This window comes from Mustelus asterias, chromosome 11 (genome assembly GCF_964213995.1).
Source record: "Mustelus asterias chromosome 11, sMusAst1.hap1.1, whole genome shotgun sequence".
NCBI classification, from domain to species: Eukaryota; Metazoa; Chordata; class Chondrichthyes; order Carcharhiniformes; family Triakidae; genus Mustelus; species Mustelus asterias.
The window spans coordinates 34,331,198-34,348,396 of record NC_135811.1 but is presented as its reverse complement, the minus strand read 5'-3'; the positions used below and the strand labels follow the sequence as shown (position 1 = coordinate 34,348,396).

The following is a 17,199-nucleotide window of genomic DNA, read 5'->3' as shown; positions in this document are numbered from 1 at the left end:
ACCATTCATAGAGTACTTGGGGAGAAGGAAAGGAGAGGGTGCAGAATGTAGTGTTACAGTCATAGCTTGGATGTAGAGAAAGATCAACTTGATATAAGGTAGGTCCATTCAAAAGTCTGACAGCAGCAGGGAAGAAGCTGTTCTTGAGTTGGTTGGTACATGACCTCAGACTTTTGTATGTTTTTCCTGATGGAAGAAGGTAGAAGAGAGAATGTCCAGGGTGCGTGGGGTCCTCGATTATGCTGACTGCTTTTCCGAGGTAGCTGGAAGCGTAGATGGAGTCAATGGATGGGAGGCTGGTTTGCGTGATGAACCGGGCTACGTTCGCAATCGTTTGTAACTTCTTGCGGTCTTGGGCAGAGCAGGAGCCATACCAAGCTGTGATACAACCAGAAAGAATGCTTTCTACGGTGCATCTGTAAAAGTTGGTGAGAGTCATAGCTGACATGCCGAATTTCCTGAGCCTCCTGAGAAAGTAGAGGCGTTGGTGGGCTTTCTTAACTATAGCATCAGCATAGTGTAAACTCAGTGTTGGGCAGGGGCATTCCCCATGCTGGGAGCACGACCAGCAAACCTATGTGGTGTTGTTTGAGGCTCGCGGGAGAGGGGGTGAGGGCCTCGCTCAGAGGCACTCAGTGCCAAATTGAGGGAGCTGACATCAGCTGAGTGCCACACTCCTCCACTTGCTGCTGATGACCACCATCCCCCTGCATGTAACCCCCCCCCCCCCCCCACCCATCATCACTCACCAGTGGCCACAGATCTACAGGTGGATGTCACCCAGTGGCAACAACCACCTCCACGGAGGCCTCTGATTTGACCTGTAGCTTTTAACAGGCAGGACTTCCTCCCCCCAGGATCTTTGATCCGAGGGAAGGCTCGCTGCTGAACGTTAAGTGCCTGAGTGGTATTCATTCCTATCCTGTCTGGAGACAATACACGTCTCTTTAACCTGTGCTTAATTCTCCCTCCACCCACATTGTCTGTATCTTTAAGATCTGGCTGGCTGTAGGGATTCGCATTCTAATCAGTATTCTGTAACTTGATTTTGTGTCTCTGTGCCCTGTTTGAGAGCACATTTCCACTCCATTTGACGAAGGAGCAGCGCTCCGAAAGCTGATGGTATTTGCTACCAAATAAACCTATTGGACTTTAACCTGGTGTTGTTAAAACTCTTACTGGTATTCATACACCAGGCCTTCCCCAAAAGAGGCAACGGGGGGCTGTCACCAGTTCTTCAGCTGGCATTCCAAGACCCCATTACGACCATTAAATCAGCCTGTTGTGCAGCTTGACATAGCAGACCCCATCTCCAATATATCCCTTAGATTGCATAGGGGGTGGGAGGGGGCAATGTTCTTTCTAAGCTACGCAGGTACATGACCATGTAGCAATCAGAAATGTGCTGCTGTAAGATACATGCACGCGCGGCCGTGCATCAATCCTACTGTTGACCTTTACAGAGAGAGGACTTGAGTATAAGAATAGTGATGTTTTACTGCAATTGTATAGGGTGTTGGTGAGGCCACACCTGGAGTATTGTGTGCAGTTTTGGTGTCCTTAGCTGAGGAAGGATATCCTTGCTATAGAGAGAGTGCAGCAGAGGTTTACCAGGCTGATTCCTGGGATAGCAGGTCTGTCATATGAGGAGAGACTAAGTTGGTTCGGATTATATTTACTGGAGTTTAGAAGAGTGAGAGGGCATTTCATAGAAACAGAGTTAGACAGAGTAGATTCAGAAAGAATGTTCCCAATGGTGGGGGAGTCCAGAACTAGGGGTCATAGTTTGAGGATAAGGGGTAAATCTTTTAGGACTGAGGTGAGGAGAAATTTCTTCACCCAGAGGGTGGTGAATGTGTGGAATTTGCTACCACAGAAAGTAGTTGAGGCCAAAACCTTGTCTGATTTCAAGAAGAAATTAGATAAAGCTCTTGGGGCTAAAGGAATTAAGGATACAGGGGTGAAGGGGGGATCAGGAAATTGAATTCAATGATCAGCCATGATCAAAATGAATGGCGGAGCAGGCTCGAAGGGCCAAATGGTTTACTCCTGCTTCTAGTTTCTATATTTCTACTGGGCTGCACGTGCAACATGGTGACCACACACAGCAAAGAAAAGTTAGAGGGAACATTGATGGGTGGGAAGAAAATACTAAGATTAATGACAAACAGATAATGAGGTTTTTGATGCAAAAGCTTACACTTTTGTCACAGGTGGGCAAATATGATTGTGTTTTATCTGTTTTGTATTTGTCACTTTAGTATTTTTATTCTGCACTGCTAACATTCTCTTTCCCATCTACATGAAGATTCAAAACATAGATGGAGCTTTATGGCTCTGGTGGAGACGGGGGCAGGGACGGGGCTGTAAAAGTCCAGCGAGACCAGGTGATCCTGCTGGCGAATGGGGCTGTAAAATTCCGCCCCATATTTCAACTGTTTTACTGTGCTAAACTTTTGCTAATAAATTTATTTGATCAAAGAAGGAGAAAATTGACTTTGAGTGTAAAATTTGCAGTTAAATCCTGATCATTGACATGCACACTGTGCACCGCCGCTCCTTCAGCTCCTTTTAGCATTTGTGTGTGCAGTAGGTGAATTTCCATGGCTGGGTGCAAGGACTGGATGCACAAGACCATTCAACAATGCCACTCAACTTTTAAACACCAGTTGTACAACTGTGTTTGGTGGAAAATTCAGTCCTAAAATTGTTTAGTTGAACATTTTAATTTCAATTCTTCAAACCTCACAAGTATGAGACATTCCTCATGTGAACCTTTAATTGCATCATTTGTGTCCGATACACCCATCAGGTGTTAACATTGTTGGAGTTTTAAAAGATGGAACTGCAGACATTTTTTTTCATTTCCATTTTAATTCGTAGGATGCATTTAGAATTACTGATTTTCTGGCACAAAAACAGGCCATTCAGCTCAACTGATTTATGTTCCAAACCAGCCTCAATCATAAAGTGCAAGCTAATTCAATTAATACTGCATTAGATGAGGATGTGAATCTGAATTTCAGCTGTGACACTGTAACCGCAATTCGGCTTCATTATTGTGCATTTGTGACGAGTGAGTCTTTACCCAGCGACAGAGTCTCATAATTGTTGCTCCATAGTCTCTATCTTATTTTAAAAGTTTAAAGCTTATTTATTAGTGTCAGAAGAAGGCCCACATTAACACTGCAATGAAGCCACTGTGAAAATCCCCAAGTCGCCACACTCCAATGCCTGTTTGGGTACACTGAGGGAGAATTTAGCATGGTCAGTGCACCTAACCAGCACGTCTTTCGGACTGTGGGAGGAAACCGGAGCACCCGGAGGAAACGCACGCAGAATAGGGAGAATGTGCAAACTCCACACAGACTGTGAGCCAAGCCGGGAATCGAACCCAGGTCCCTGGTGCTGTGAGGCAGCAGTGCTAACCACTGTGCCACCTATCTTTGACTGGATTTCTGACCTGTATTGGCAGCATCAGCTCTCCGAGCTCTGTCACATATCAGATTTAACCTACATCCCCTGTCATCCCCTACCTGTATCAATGCATCAATAGAACCAGAATCCTTTTTATCCTCAGCACCTTTGACTGAGTTTCCTTGTTCTTAATTGCATTTTTACTTTTATTAAAAATGAAAGACAAATCAAATAATTGATACAATTCCTGATTTAATGAAAGCAAATAAAAATTCAGAAAAAAATCAAAGCTGCAGAAAGATTTGCCGTTAGTGTTTCGGGAGGTTTCAGTCATGTGTCCTATCCTACATCAAGTCCTGTTCACCCACCCTCCACTGCTTGCTAACCTTATATTGTCTCCAGGTCCCCCCCACATCTCAAATTTAAAACTTTCATCCTTGTGTTTTAGATCCCATCATGGGCTCACCTTCCCAATCTCTGCAACTTCTTCAAGCACATTAATCCGCTCACCCTCATCCCATCCGCAAATTCTCTGTCCTGCTGACTCTGGGATCTTGTGCTTGCCCTTGCTTTGCCCCACCATTGATTTCAGCTGCCTTGGTACGACCTAAAACTCCAAGATTCCTTCTGCCTTCCACTTCTCTTTAAAACCCTTCTTAAAAGTTCAACTCTTTGATCATGCCGTGATCCCATTCCCTTCTTTTACACTGGCTCACTGTTTATTTCTGACTACACTTCAATGAAAGATTTTACATTGTTTTCCACATCACAGCGACAATACAAATGAAAGTTGTAATTATTCCAGTTCCTTAAACAGAGACCCCTGCGGACTCAATATTACTTTAACTAGTACTATAAGGGGGAAAAAACTGTACTCCATACAAAGTAATTCAAAGGTTGAAGAAAGGCACCACTCTTGTTTACTTGTTCATGTACATTTAGATTAACACAAATATTTGTGTTTTTCCAGATTTGTCTAAACCGACAGTGCCAGAACATAAGTGTCTTTCAAGTGGTAGAATGTGCATCTAAATGTCATGGGCAAGGGGTAAGTTTGTTCAGTGTTACTGGTAAAATGCGTGTGATAAAATATTCCCACAAACAATGCAAGGAGTAACTATATGTGCTTTTGCATGTGAAAGTTGGCTGCTTTCCTTGGTTAGATAGAGGTTCCTTAAGATCAATGCAGATAAGATCACATCCGACTCAAAATAAAAATGCTTCAATGTACAAAGCAAGTTCAGATTTCATAAAATTATAGAATCTACAGTGCAGAAGGAGGCCATTCGGTCCATCGAATCTGCACCGACCACATTCCCACCCAAGCCGTATTCCCGCAACCCCACATATTTACCCTGCTAATCCCCCTGACACTGGGATTATTTTAGCATAGCCAATCAACCTAACCCACACATCTTTGGACTGTGGGAGGAAACTGGAGCACTCGGAAGGAAACCCACGCAGACACGGGGAGAACTTGCAAACTCCACACAGATAGTGACCCAAGACCGGAATTGAACTTGGGTCCCTGGCGCTGTGAGGCAGCAGTGCTATCCACCGTGCCGCCCCAATTTAATGAACAACAATCAGTTCTAGATCTAAACTAATTATTTAAAATGTATAGCTGTCAGAAACTGCTTTTAATCTCGACTGACAACATTAACCAAATCTCAATGCAAATGGGAGACTTTTCTACGTTATAAATTAAGTATTATCTCATTGTTAACATTAGCAAAGAAAATTTGAAAATGCCAAGCCTTATGGTGTTGGGAATGGAACTTACAAATTAGCAGGGCAAAGGCCCAGAGTGACAATGAAAAGCATTTTCCTCAACAGTGCCGCTAGGCTGAAGGGTCCCTGTGATGTGCTTCAGGGGAAAGATATGATTAAGTAAGATAGCAAGTCTCATTCTCTATGAATATTTTATGGGAAAATTTGTCCCAAATTTACAAAGGTAATTTTGGGTAGTGTGTTGATTTTTATATTAACCTAGAATCTACATAGAAGAATAACAAGCACTGAATAGGACCTCTGCCCCATGGTGTGTTGGAACATGGGACCAAGCAAAGCCAATTCAAGCAAGACTGCTCACTCCATTTTCCAAGTGGTGTTAACTAATCTGACTATTTTGCATTGATTTTCTATCATAAAATCTCATTCCTGCACTCCCAAATGATCCAAGAATCAATCTATCTCCCCTCTGGACACGTCAATAGATTTTATATTTTCTCTACCGAGGTGACAGTTTGTTCCTTAAGTTAATGACACTTGTGAGAGAGTTTAGCTGAATTCAGTTTGTTGTTTCTGTAGATTTTAATCATGGCCATTGGTTCTTTTATTAGTTCTTTCTCAAGTGCCTTCATGGTAGAGTGGGGGATATGCCAGGCCGTGAGCTTACAGGTTGTGGTTGAGGAAAATGCTGCTGCTGCTGATGGATCTCAGTGCTTCATGGATGCATAGTCTTCGATTGCTAGATCTGTTTGAAGACTATCCCATTTAGCATTGTGGTGGCACCACACTACACAATTGGGGGGATATCCCCAATGTGAAGATGGGACTTTGTCTCCATGTTGGAACTCCTACTCATGCTGTCATGGACAGATGCATTTGCAGCAGGCGAGTTGGTGAGGATGAGGTTAAGTATGTTTTTCCCTCTTGTTGGTTCTCTCGCCACCTGCTCCTGACCCAGTCTGGCTGCTTTCTCCTTCAGGACCCATCCAGCTCAGCCAATAGTGGTGCTACCGGGTAACCTTGGTGATGCTGGCTATCCTGCGGTGAGCAACTTCACTCCTGCCTCTCCAAAGGCTTTCCATTTATTAGACACAAGTCAGGAAAGTGATGGGATAATCTCCATTTACCTGGATGAGTACCTTTCCAACGCAATCCATATAATCCTTACAGTGCAGAAGGAGGCCATTCAGTCCATCGAGTCTGCACCAACTCTCCAACAGAGCATCTTACCCAGGCCCTATCCCCTGCCCTAACCCCATAACCCCGCATATTTACCTCGCTAATCCCCTAACCTACACATCTTTGGATACTCGGGCAACTTACCACGGCCAATCCATTTAACCGGCATATCTTTGGACGGTGGGAGGAAACCAGAGCGCCCAGAGAAAACTCACACAGACATGGGGAGAACGTGCAAATTCCACACAGTCACCCAAGGTTGGAATTGAACCCAGGTCCCTGGCGCTGTGAGACAGCAGTGCTAACCACTATGCCACTGTGTTGCCATTGAGAAGAAGCTCAACACCATTAAGGATAAATTACCTTAATTCATTGGCACCTCATAGAAACATGGAAGATAGGAGCAGGAGGAGGCCATTCGGCCCTTCGAGCCTATTCCGCCATTCATCACGATCATGGTTGATCGTCCAACTCAATCACCCACCACCTTAAACACTCACTATCTCCACCAACATGGCAGCAGTATGTGCCAGCAACTCATTCAGATTTCTCCAACAACATCTTCCAATCCTGAAAGCTCTCCCGCCTAGAAGAACAAAAGCTACAGATGCATGGGAACCACCGCCACCAAGTTCCCTTCCAAGTCACACATTTGGAAATAAATCTCTGCTGTTCCTTCATTGTCGCTGGGTCAAAATACCGAAACAGTGTCCCTGGCAACACGGCAGGGATATCTTCACCATACGGACTTCTGAAGTTCAAGAACGTGGCTCATCACCAGCTTCTCAAAGGCACTTAGGCACTTGGACAAAGAGTGCTGGCTTGGCTAGCGACGACTCCAGCCCCTGAAGGAATAAAAAATCTCCAATCTCATTATCAGATCAGCATATGCCTGACTGAGGCCTAGGCTCTGGCATCTTAAGGTGATCCAGTCAACCGCCTGCCTTTTAACTAGATCATTGCTTGGAATGCACTGTGGTATGGTCTAGAATAGCTGAACCTTTGTGGAAGTGTGCGGCTTCTAATAAGTAGCTAATCTTGAATACCTACTGCATTCACCAGTGAGACCTGTACTACAGTGGACCAATATCGCTCATACTGATGCCATACTCATCTTTGCTGACCTCAAGAGGCCACTGAGCCTTTTGTGGCAATGGCACCAGGTCCTGTTCACAACATCAACACTGTTGACCTTGTTGGCCACCTCCTCATATGCAACACGAGTCTGCCTGGGCTTCCTCCTCTTCCCAGCGCTCAGAATTATCTATCCTCAACTGCACTCAGGAGGACACCAAGGGTGGTCTCACTGAATCTGGGACACCTTTGCCCTTTTTGGAGGGCCTCTCTCCATGCTCCGATAGCGCAGCTATCTGTGCATGGAAATATGACATTAATGTACAACTCCTTATTGTCTAAAGGTGGGAGACTGGTGATTTATGAAAATTTCACCACCTATGAAGATTGGGCTGGTTGGCAGATATGGGCTCAAATTAAAATGGACTTACCCGAATAGACTGCAAAACTCAGAAATCTTCATATTTCACACTTGCTCTTCTTCAGTGAACATAGGTTGAGTCACCCGACTCTGGCCCATGCTAGGGGACTCTTTAAAGAGTAGCCATGACCTTGTTCTGGCTCACAGCCTGCAGCTTCCTAGGTCAGATATGCTGCCTTCCAACACACATTGATGCTCTGTAAGCCACCCTGTAACCTGCTGCTAATTGGCAGATGGTAGTGGTTGTGAGTTTGGAAAGTGAGTTCCAGCAGTGAATCTTGTAGATGGTATGCACAGCTGCTATTGTTCATCAGTCATGGAGGGATTGAATGTTTGTGGAGGGGGTAGCAGTCAAGTGGGCTGCTTTGTCAAGCTTTTTGAGTGTTGTTGGAGCTGCATCCATCCAGGCAAGTAGAGGGTATTCCATCACACGCCTGACTTTTGCCTTGTAGATGGTGGACAGGCTTTGGGGAGTCAGGAAGGGAGTTACTCACCGTTGGATTCCCAGCCTCTGACCCGCTCTTGTAGTGACAGTAGTTATATGGCTAGTTCAGTTCTAACCCCCAGGATATTGATAGTGGGAGATTCAGCGACCCTCCCCACAGATTACACCACCATGGCCACCCCTCCCACTGACCACAAATGACCTGTCTCGGGGGCAGGGAATTCAGATGGTGTTCGTAAAGCAGAAGTGGAAATGAATAGGGTTGGGAAGCATTTTCTGATCAGGGCCAGTGTGATCTCCTGGACTCGTTTCGATCGCCTCAGGGGGTCGGAGAGGAATTTCCCAGATTTTTTTTCCCCATATTGGCCCTGGGGTTTTCACTCTGAGTTTTCGCCTCTCCCTGGAGATCACATGGTCTGGAATGGGGGGGTGGGGGTGAGTTAATAGGTTGTGATGAACAAAGCATCGTAGCTGTGAGGGACAGCTCGGTGGATAGGATATTAGGATGTAGATAGGTTGGAAAATTGGGCGGGGATCCTGGATTCAGGATTCAATCCTGGACCGGGGAGCGGCGCGGGCTTGGAGGGCCGAAGGGCCTGTTCCTGTGCTGTATTGTTCTTTGTTCTTTGACCACTGTCTCCCCACTGAATTAACACCTCGATTGGCCACCCTACCCCATCTCCACCACCCCACCACACCCCTCCCACAACCCCAATCCTACCCTCTTGCCTTCCAAATTTCCCTCCTCCCTGGCTTCTGAAAGTGGCAGGGTAATAAATGCGGAGGGTCGAGTGGTCAGTTCAGAAGGTCAGGTGGTTGGTGATGGGGGTCAGGTGGTCGATGAAAGCGGTCAGGTGGTCAGTGGGGGGTGTTGTCAGTACAAAGGTCACTGGGGGGGTGTCAGGAGGGGAAAGAAAAAGGAATGAAAGTGAATGGATCAGTTGGCATTGACCTAGGCATTGACCTAGGCCCCATCTACAAACGGCAAAGCCAGCTCCGTTACCTGTTTCTGATACATAGGGGACATGGTTCTGTACCTCCAACTCAGCTGCACCTTGGAAACCTTCTGCAGTATGCTTTTTTCACCTGGCCCTAGTCAGAAGGTCAAATGAGAAAGGTGAGGCTTCATTTGTGGGTAGGTGACTAGGAACGGAGTGGTCTGAATGCCACCCCATGGAAGTTAGTGCCCACAGAGTCACTTCCTTCCTATTCGAATACATATCCATTCTCCCAACTGTGTCTTCCACCACCAAACCAATCTCCTAATCAGGTCAATTCTAGAATGCTGTTTTAGACACATTATCAAGTTATTTTTCATATCCTGGAAAAATGAAAATTTCCAATTAACAATATTTTAAATAAAGCAGCACCAAGACTCACAATTATAGTACATTTACACACCAATGAACAGCCAGAGTATTTGACAGAAAATGCCCTGTGTTACATTCATTCTATGTCTTATGAATAAATGACTAGATAAAACTGTGTGCATCTTGTTCGTAGACTTGTTAGGTTCTATTAAACCAATGTGACAATGTTTTAGATAATAGATTCACCTTCTGTGATTCAGTTAGAAAAGGCCATTTGGAAAAAGCTAATGGAATTCCAAGCCTTATCACAAGGGGTATGTTATAAAAAGCCAAGAGACAATGTTGAGCTTCTGTGAAACCCTAATGAGACCTCAGTTCGCTATATTGCTTCACATTATCGGAAGAAATTTGAGGCTTTAGAGATGGTAGCACATCGATTCACTTGGATGATGTTCAGTATGAGGGAATACAAAGTATGAAGAAAGATTTGAAAAAAATTATTCTTTTTCCTGAAGATAACAGATTATAAAATGATATGATAAAAGTATTTAAATTTATGAAAAATATAATAGGCTAGCAGATTTTGTGAGAGACCACAGATAAAAGATTAAATGTAAGGCATTTAGAATGGAAGTCATGAAGAACTGAAATTCACTTCCATGTTTTGTGACTGAGGCAGTAACAATAGGTACAATTTAATGTTCCTCCCAGAGAAAGAGGCAGGTCTTTTGATTGAGGAGGAGAGTGCAGTCTGCAGACCCCATCAACTTCCCAACTCCCCCCAATCAAGCTCCAGGGGGGAAGGATAGATGGCAGCACAATTTCCACTGAAGGGCCTCTACCAGCAGTGGACAGAGGACTCACCGTGTGGGTCAACTGCACAGCAAACCCTAATGGGTTTCTGTCTGGCCAACAGAGAGATGGGGGGGGGGTCCCTCACTGTCAGGTACTATGCCTGATCTATGGACCCTGAATTGGGATGGGGGAGGATGCAGGCCTGAGAGAAGCCATCCTCGCCCCTGCCCTTGCTCAACCCACCTTCCACCAACTCACCACACCACCACTCCCTTCCCCCCCCCCACCCCCGGCATTCCCATCCCACTCCACTTGCCTCGCTCCAGGGTCCCATTTGTAGTCCCCGATGAAGATCTGAGTACAGTTCCAATACTAGTCACCACTCCCAGTGGTACTCCTGGTACTGTAGAGCTGCCAACCCTGATTGAACAGCAGCTATGCGGAGGCGTAATTGAGCAGGAGGCCCACCACTGTGCCCAGCCCACCATGACAATTAAATTCTACCCAGTGTGAAGATTCAATGTTAAATTGGGCAAGCAGAGCAAGAAAAAGGTTTGGGGAAATATGATTGCAACTATTTTCTCATGTAGAGAGTAAACACCCCTGCGGATTGGTTGGGCTGAATTGCCTGCTACCCTGCTGTATGAGTTTCAGACAAAATAATTCAAAAAAGCTATACTGACTTCAAAAACACCCAATTGTGACATCTCTTGGTGCTCTGTGTTACTACAAGAATGGAAATACTGAAGTTAAAGAGATGGGTAACCTTTACTTAACAATTATTTGTAACATGTTTTTTATCTTTTGGCATTTTCGACATTTGGTTTCTGATTATCATGCAACACCAGAATGTTTCTGTAGTTGATGTTTCCTGGATCTGAAAGAACTCTGTCATTATCTGATAATGATACACAGCCAACGGAGCTTTTGTGCTGTTACAGAATTGCAACTTGATTCCCTTTGGATTAATATAAAAGAGGACACAGTGACCTCAAAATTCAGATTGGCAATGCTGTAAAAGAGAATGGAAACCTTTTGATTTCCTATTTTTTGAGCCAACTTGTCCAGATAGGACCTTTTTGCATTATTCAACTGATTCAAGGAGGGGGGGGAGGGGGGCGGGGGGGCATTGAAAATTATTTTTAAAATCATGACTCAACATCAGGCAACGAGGTGGTGCAGTATGTCAGAGCGCTAAAGTGCATTAAGCTGCATGATTTCCACACACACTCGGTGTCTAATTCTTGCAGTATCGCTGTGGGAGTGGAGGCTCCTTCTCTGTAACTTCTAATGACTAGTTCAGTTAGATCGGTAAGAGTAGGCTTCTCATCTTTTTATTAGACAGGGTGTAGGTTGGCAAGATTGAGGGGAAAAAAATGAGAAAAATAGAGTATGTGTCTAATCAAATGAAAAATAACTTTTTAAGAAGTCGTTAAAAATGTGGTGACTCTTTCCAATTTATAATTGGACACAAGTAAATTATCACATCAGGAACAAAGGTAGTTTTTATTGAATAGGACAGTATCATGATTTGGGATTGTACTTATTCAGAAATAAAATAGTCTGTAATTATTTTGGTTTGCAGTGTCTAGTAAAGGGGTAAGATGCAATTGTTCACAGCTCACTCATCATCAAAACTGCATTCCTAATCCCATCATCTCACTTTGCAAAGTTTTATGTTTAAAATCAGTGAAAATTGTTTTTTCATTTTTGAGAGGCTTTATTTACCATTATAAAAATGCAACACATTACCTAAAGAAAGCAGTTTTATGGGTTTTGGTGAAAATTTGGCACCAACCATATTATTATGGGTGGCACGGTGGCACAGTGGTTAGCACTGCTGCCTCACAGTGCCAGAGACCCAGCTTCAGTTCCTGGCTTGGGTCACTGTCTGTGCAGAGTCTGCACGTTCTCCCTGGATTTCCTCCAAGTGCTCCAGTTTCCTCCCACAGTCTGAAAGACATGGTGGTTAGGTACATTGGCCATGCTAAATTCTCCATCAGTGTATCCGAACAGGTGCCGGAGTGTGGCAACGAGGGGATTTTCACAGTAACTTCATTGTAGAGTTAATGTAAGCCTACTAGTGACACTAATAAATAAACTAAACTAAAACTATTAGCATTTTTGTGTGCAACATTCTCACTCTAGCATTTTTCTTCATGAGATTTTAATAAATATAATTGCTGTACATGCATTTCTCATAGATTCTTATGTCAATAAACCCTTATTAAATCCTATTTTTAAAAGTACATTGAATTAGTCCACTTCTACAATAGAAGCATGAATTATTTTGAATTTTGTTTAGTGTTTGCTAGTGTTTTGCCATATTCCAATAGTTAGCAAGAAACACAACGTTGATTACAAAATACAGGGTTCATACCTAAATAGATTCTTCAAAATGTTGAGATCTGATTTGATTCAAACATAAAATTCTTAAGGATTTGACAGGGGTAGATGCTAAGAGGATGTTCCCCCTGGCTGCAGGAACCTAGAACAAGGTGTCACAGTCTCAGAATAAGGGGTCAACCATTAGGACAGAGATGAGGAGACATTTCAACACTGGAGCTATCTGACCCAGCCAGTTCTATGCTCCAACAACCAGTTGTAAATTAACTCCATTAATTTTCCCTGTAAAATCTGGAGGAAAAGACAGCCCATTATTTTATTATGACAATGTACAATTATCAAGTCTTAACAATTCCAATAAATCCTTTTTTTTTTAAACAAGTCAAGTCTGTAGAAGCAGCTTCACAAGCTGTGTAAAGTACTTTTCAGACGTTCAAGGGGCTCTATTAATGGACTACATAAAGAGCCATTTCTCATTATTGATTAGATCATTTGCAGCACTAAAACTGATAGTCACGATTTTGCTTGTTCAAAGAATTAATTTTCGATGAGCTTTTTAATCAGCAAATTGGGCCATCAGTGGGTTCCAGATTCTAAGGTATTTCTACAATATGGAACATTTTAATCTCACTTTGAAGAGGAATGAATAGTTTTTTCTGAATCCCACAAATTCAGTTTCAGGTAACCAGTGAGCACTTTTCATTTCCTTTTGCAGACTCCATCCATTTAGAAACGTTTTAGTTTACTGGATATAAATGTTGTAGAATTGACAAAATTGTATTTTTGAAGCCAAGAACATGATCACTGGTTGTGAGCTGTACTTCATTTTAAAAAAAATATTTCTGATCTGCACTTATGTGCAATGTCAGAGATTTAGATTTAACAACTCTGCCACCCTTTAAAGATTACAGTTTCTGAAATAAATGGGGAAATTCAATGTTCCTGTGCTTCTTGCATTGATCTGTGCTCAAAACTTCATGCTCCCAGTGGGTAACTTTAGTCCAGCACCAATACCTATCAAATACTTGCTGGCACCACATATGATTTTCCAACCACTTTGAACGAGATTGGAAAATTATGCACAGTTTGCAGTAGAATTTCAGAAACGCATTGCCAGCAACTAAGGCCTCCCACCAGGAACATAAAGACATAAAATCCCTTTAGTGTTCCTGGAATAGGGAATCAAAGGTTGGTATGTGAAAGAAGCCATGATAGAACAATGATGCATTGGTTCAGGATGGATCAGGCCTTTTCCTATACTCAATTTCCATATGTATTCATACTTGCTGCTTTTTTTACCACTTGAAATTGCCCTTAGATAACGTTACGTGACTGAGGCAACAGGGACATAACCAGCAACCAACTCTTTGTCTATACGGCTCTTGATTAGGCCACTAGGAAATAGATGTGCTGGATTAACTGTGCATGATTCAGTCACCAATCACCTTATCCTTTTTTTTACATCATTCACTCAATGCGAGTATTAGAATCATAGAACCCCCACAGTGCAGAAGGAGGCCACTTGGCCCATCGAGCCTGCACCAACAACAATCCCACCCAGGCCCTATCCTTGTAACCCTGCTAATCCTCCTGACACTAAGGGGCAATTGAGCATGGTCAATCCACCAAACCCAGACCTCTTTGGACTGTGGGAGGAAACCGGAGCACCCGGAGAAAACCCATGCAGACATGGGGAGAATGTGCAGACTCCACACAGACAGTCATCCGAGGTTGGAGTTGTACCCAGGTCTCTGGCACTGTGAGATAGCAATGCTAACCACTGTGCCACCGTGCCAGCATTTATTGCCCATCCTGACATTTTTGATTTGATTTAATTTGATTTATTATTGTCACATGTATTAGTATACAGTGAAAAGTATTGTTTCTTGCACGCTATACAGACAGAACACACCATTCATAGAAAAGGAAACAAGAGAGTGCAGACTGTAGTGTTACAGTCATAGCTGGGTGTAGAGAAAGATCAACTTAATGCAAGGTTGGTCCATTCAAAAGTCTGACAGCAGCAGGGAAGAAGCTATTCTTGAGTTGGTTTGTACGTGACCTCAGGCTTTTGTATCTTTTTCTCGATGGAAGCAGGTGGAAGAGAGAATGTCAGGGTGCGTGCGTGTCCTTAATTATGCTGGCTGCTTTTCTGAGGCAGCGGGAAGTGTAGACAGAGTCAATGAATGGGAGGCTGGTTTGCGTGATGGATTGGGCTACATTCACAACCTTTTGTAGTTCCTTGCGGTCTTGGGCAGAGCAGGAGCCATACCAAGCTGTGATACAACCAGAAAGAATGCTTTCTATGGTGCATCTGTAAAAGTTGTCCTTGAGAAGATGTGCCTAACCATAACCTATATACAAAGTTTTAGAAGTAATTGTGTAATATTTGTAATCCTCTGTCCCACACCTGTCAGTTGCAGTACAATTCATGTTGTGTAGTATATGTACTCATAAATAAATGTCTATACACTGTCCACTGAGCTAAATAAGGTAATTCGTACTAAATGTTCTGGTAGTTTCAAGTCATGAGGCCATTGTCAGTTGTAATTATTGTTACAGAATTAGAATTTAGCCCATGATCATATATTTTCTCTTCTCTCCTCCACACTTACTAATGCTCCATCAGTTCATGGTTATCAGTGGTTATCATTGATGCCTCACAGCTCCAGGGACCCAGGTTCAATTCCGGCCTCGGGTGACTGCCTGCGTGGAGTTTGCACGTTCCCTCCATGTCTGCGTGGGTTTCCTCGGGGTGCTCTGGTTTCCTCCCACATTCCAAAGATATGCAGATTAGGTTGATTGGCCATGCTAAATTGTCCGTCAGTGTCAGGGAGATTAGCACGCTAAATATGTGGGGTTACGGGCATAGGGCTAGGCTATTTAACTACACGGCGGGGGAGGGGGGCGGTGGTCAGTACAGGTGGATTTCTCCTGCCCTCAGCTGATATCTGCAACAATTCCAGGCAAAAGTCAGCGGATAACATTCAGGAAAGAGAACCCTGAATGGTTTTTCACTCCCTGGATAGGAATATACATTGGCGCTGCCAACATGGAACAGTTGATTATGCACAATCCAGGAATTGAATCTAGGGTGCTCTAGGTACAAGGCAGAGTGCCATGCCAAATGGTGCATTTATCAATCAAGCTATCAAGATAAGATATATTTGTTATTAACCCTCAATGTAAGATCTGAAACATTGGGTGGGGTTTTCTGGTCTTGCCTGCCCTCAAGACCGGAAATTCCAGCCCGAGATCAACGGACATTTAAATGGTCCACCAAATTTTCCCATCCTGCGCGCAATGATTCCCACAGTGGGTGGGACCAGAAATTTTACCCCATTGAATGTGCAACTTTTATTAAGTTGGTTAGCTTTTTCTACTTAGTGTGTATGGCATATAAATTGACATGTAAAGCAGAAAAATAAAGACTGTTCTTCTTTTAAACATGTTAACAATTGCTCACTTATTATTTTACATGTTAATAGGTTTGTAACAACAATAAAAACTGCCACTGTGACCATGACTGGGCTCCTCCATATTGTGACAAACCTGGTTTAGGGGGAAGTGTAGACAGTGGACCCATGAGGCTTGAAGGTGAGGAATGACTGTATATTTTTCTACCAGCAATGCATTACATTCACATACACAAAGTGGCATTAGCTTCTTCTACATATGTATGTCAGCATTTTTCTTGCGTATTTGTAATAAAACATGATTTGGAAACTAGTCTATGTAGCGTAAATAATATATCATGTTGGAAACCAATACCTGTTCCCTATGTAAGAATGTGCAGACAGAATCAAAATGTTAACCTAGCCCGTATGCAGCACTGTATGCTGCAGTTGCAACTTCAAACAAACTCATTTCACTCAAGGTACCTTTAACATGAGTTCTTCATGAATAAATAATAGTCTGTTACTAAAGTACAAGGATGTGCCCCAAATTTGGTCTCTGGAAATTTACTTGTCGGGGGTAGCTTGCTGATCAACCACCGTAACTTTGCCAGAAAGCCCATTTATGTGAATGCTCCAGTTAGAGCAGCCAATGGAGAAAACCCTTGGGATAATTCCTGGAACCAAAACTTGCGGAATAAATAACGAGATTCATTTCTTGATTAAACTTTTATACAACTTGACAGAAGTTATTTTAAAGGCAATGTTGCTGTCAAAACTGATTCTGTATTCATGCCTTTTGTTTCAGAAAGCAATAGCCTGTTTGTGGGTATACTAGTTACCATCTTGAGTCTTATCACCGCGGGGCTGATAATGTGTTTCAAAAGGAAGACATTGCTCCAACTTGTCTTCTCACATAAAATGACCACAGTTGAAAAATTAAGGTAAGGACTTTCTAACAATAAATATTTCCTGGAAGTTGCCATTGACCTGAAACTGAACTGGACTAGCCATATAAATATGGCTACCAGAACAGGTCAGAGGCTCGGAATCCTGCAGCGAGTAACTCACTTCCTGACTCCCCAA

General features: G+C 43.3%; 1 protein-coding gene across 1 annotated transcript in view; it reads left to right on the top strand.

The window, feature by feature from the left end:
• The window catches only part of adam12a (ADAM metallopeptidase domain 12a), a 347,620-nt gene that overhangs the window by 308,421 nt on the left and 22,000 nt on the right, over positions 1 to 17,199 (top strand). Inside the window, exons 17-19 of the mRNA XM_078223418.1 lie at positions 4,388 to 4,465; positions 16,207 to 16,315; positions 16,922 to 17,057. Of these exons, the coding sequence (XP_078079544.1) occupies positions 4,388 to 4,465; positions 16,207 to 16,315; positions 16,922 to 17,057 (323 nt within the window). The remainder of the gene's footprint in view (positions 1 to 4,387; positions 4,466 to 16,206; positions 16,316 to 16,921; positions 17,058 to 17,199) is intronic.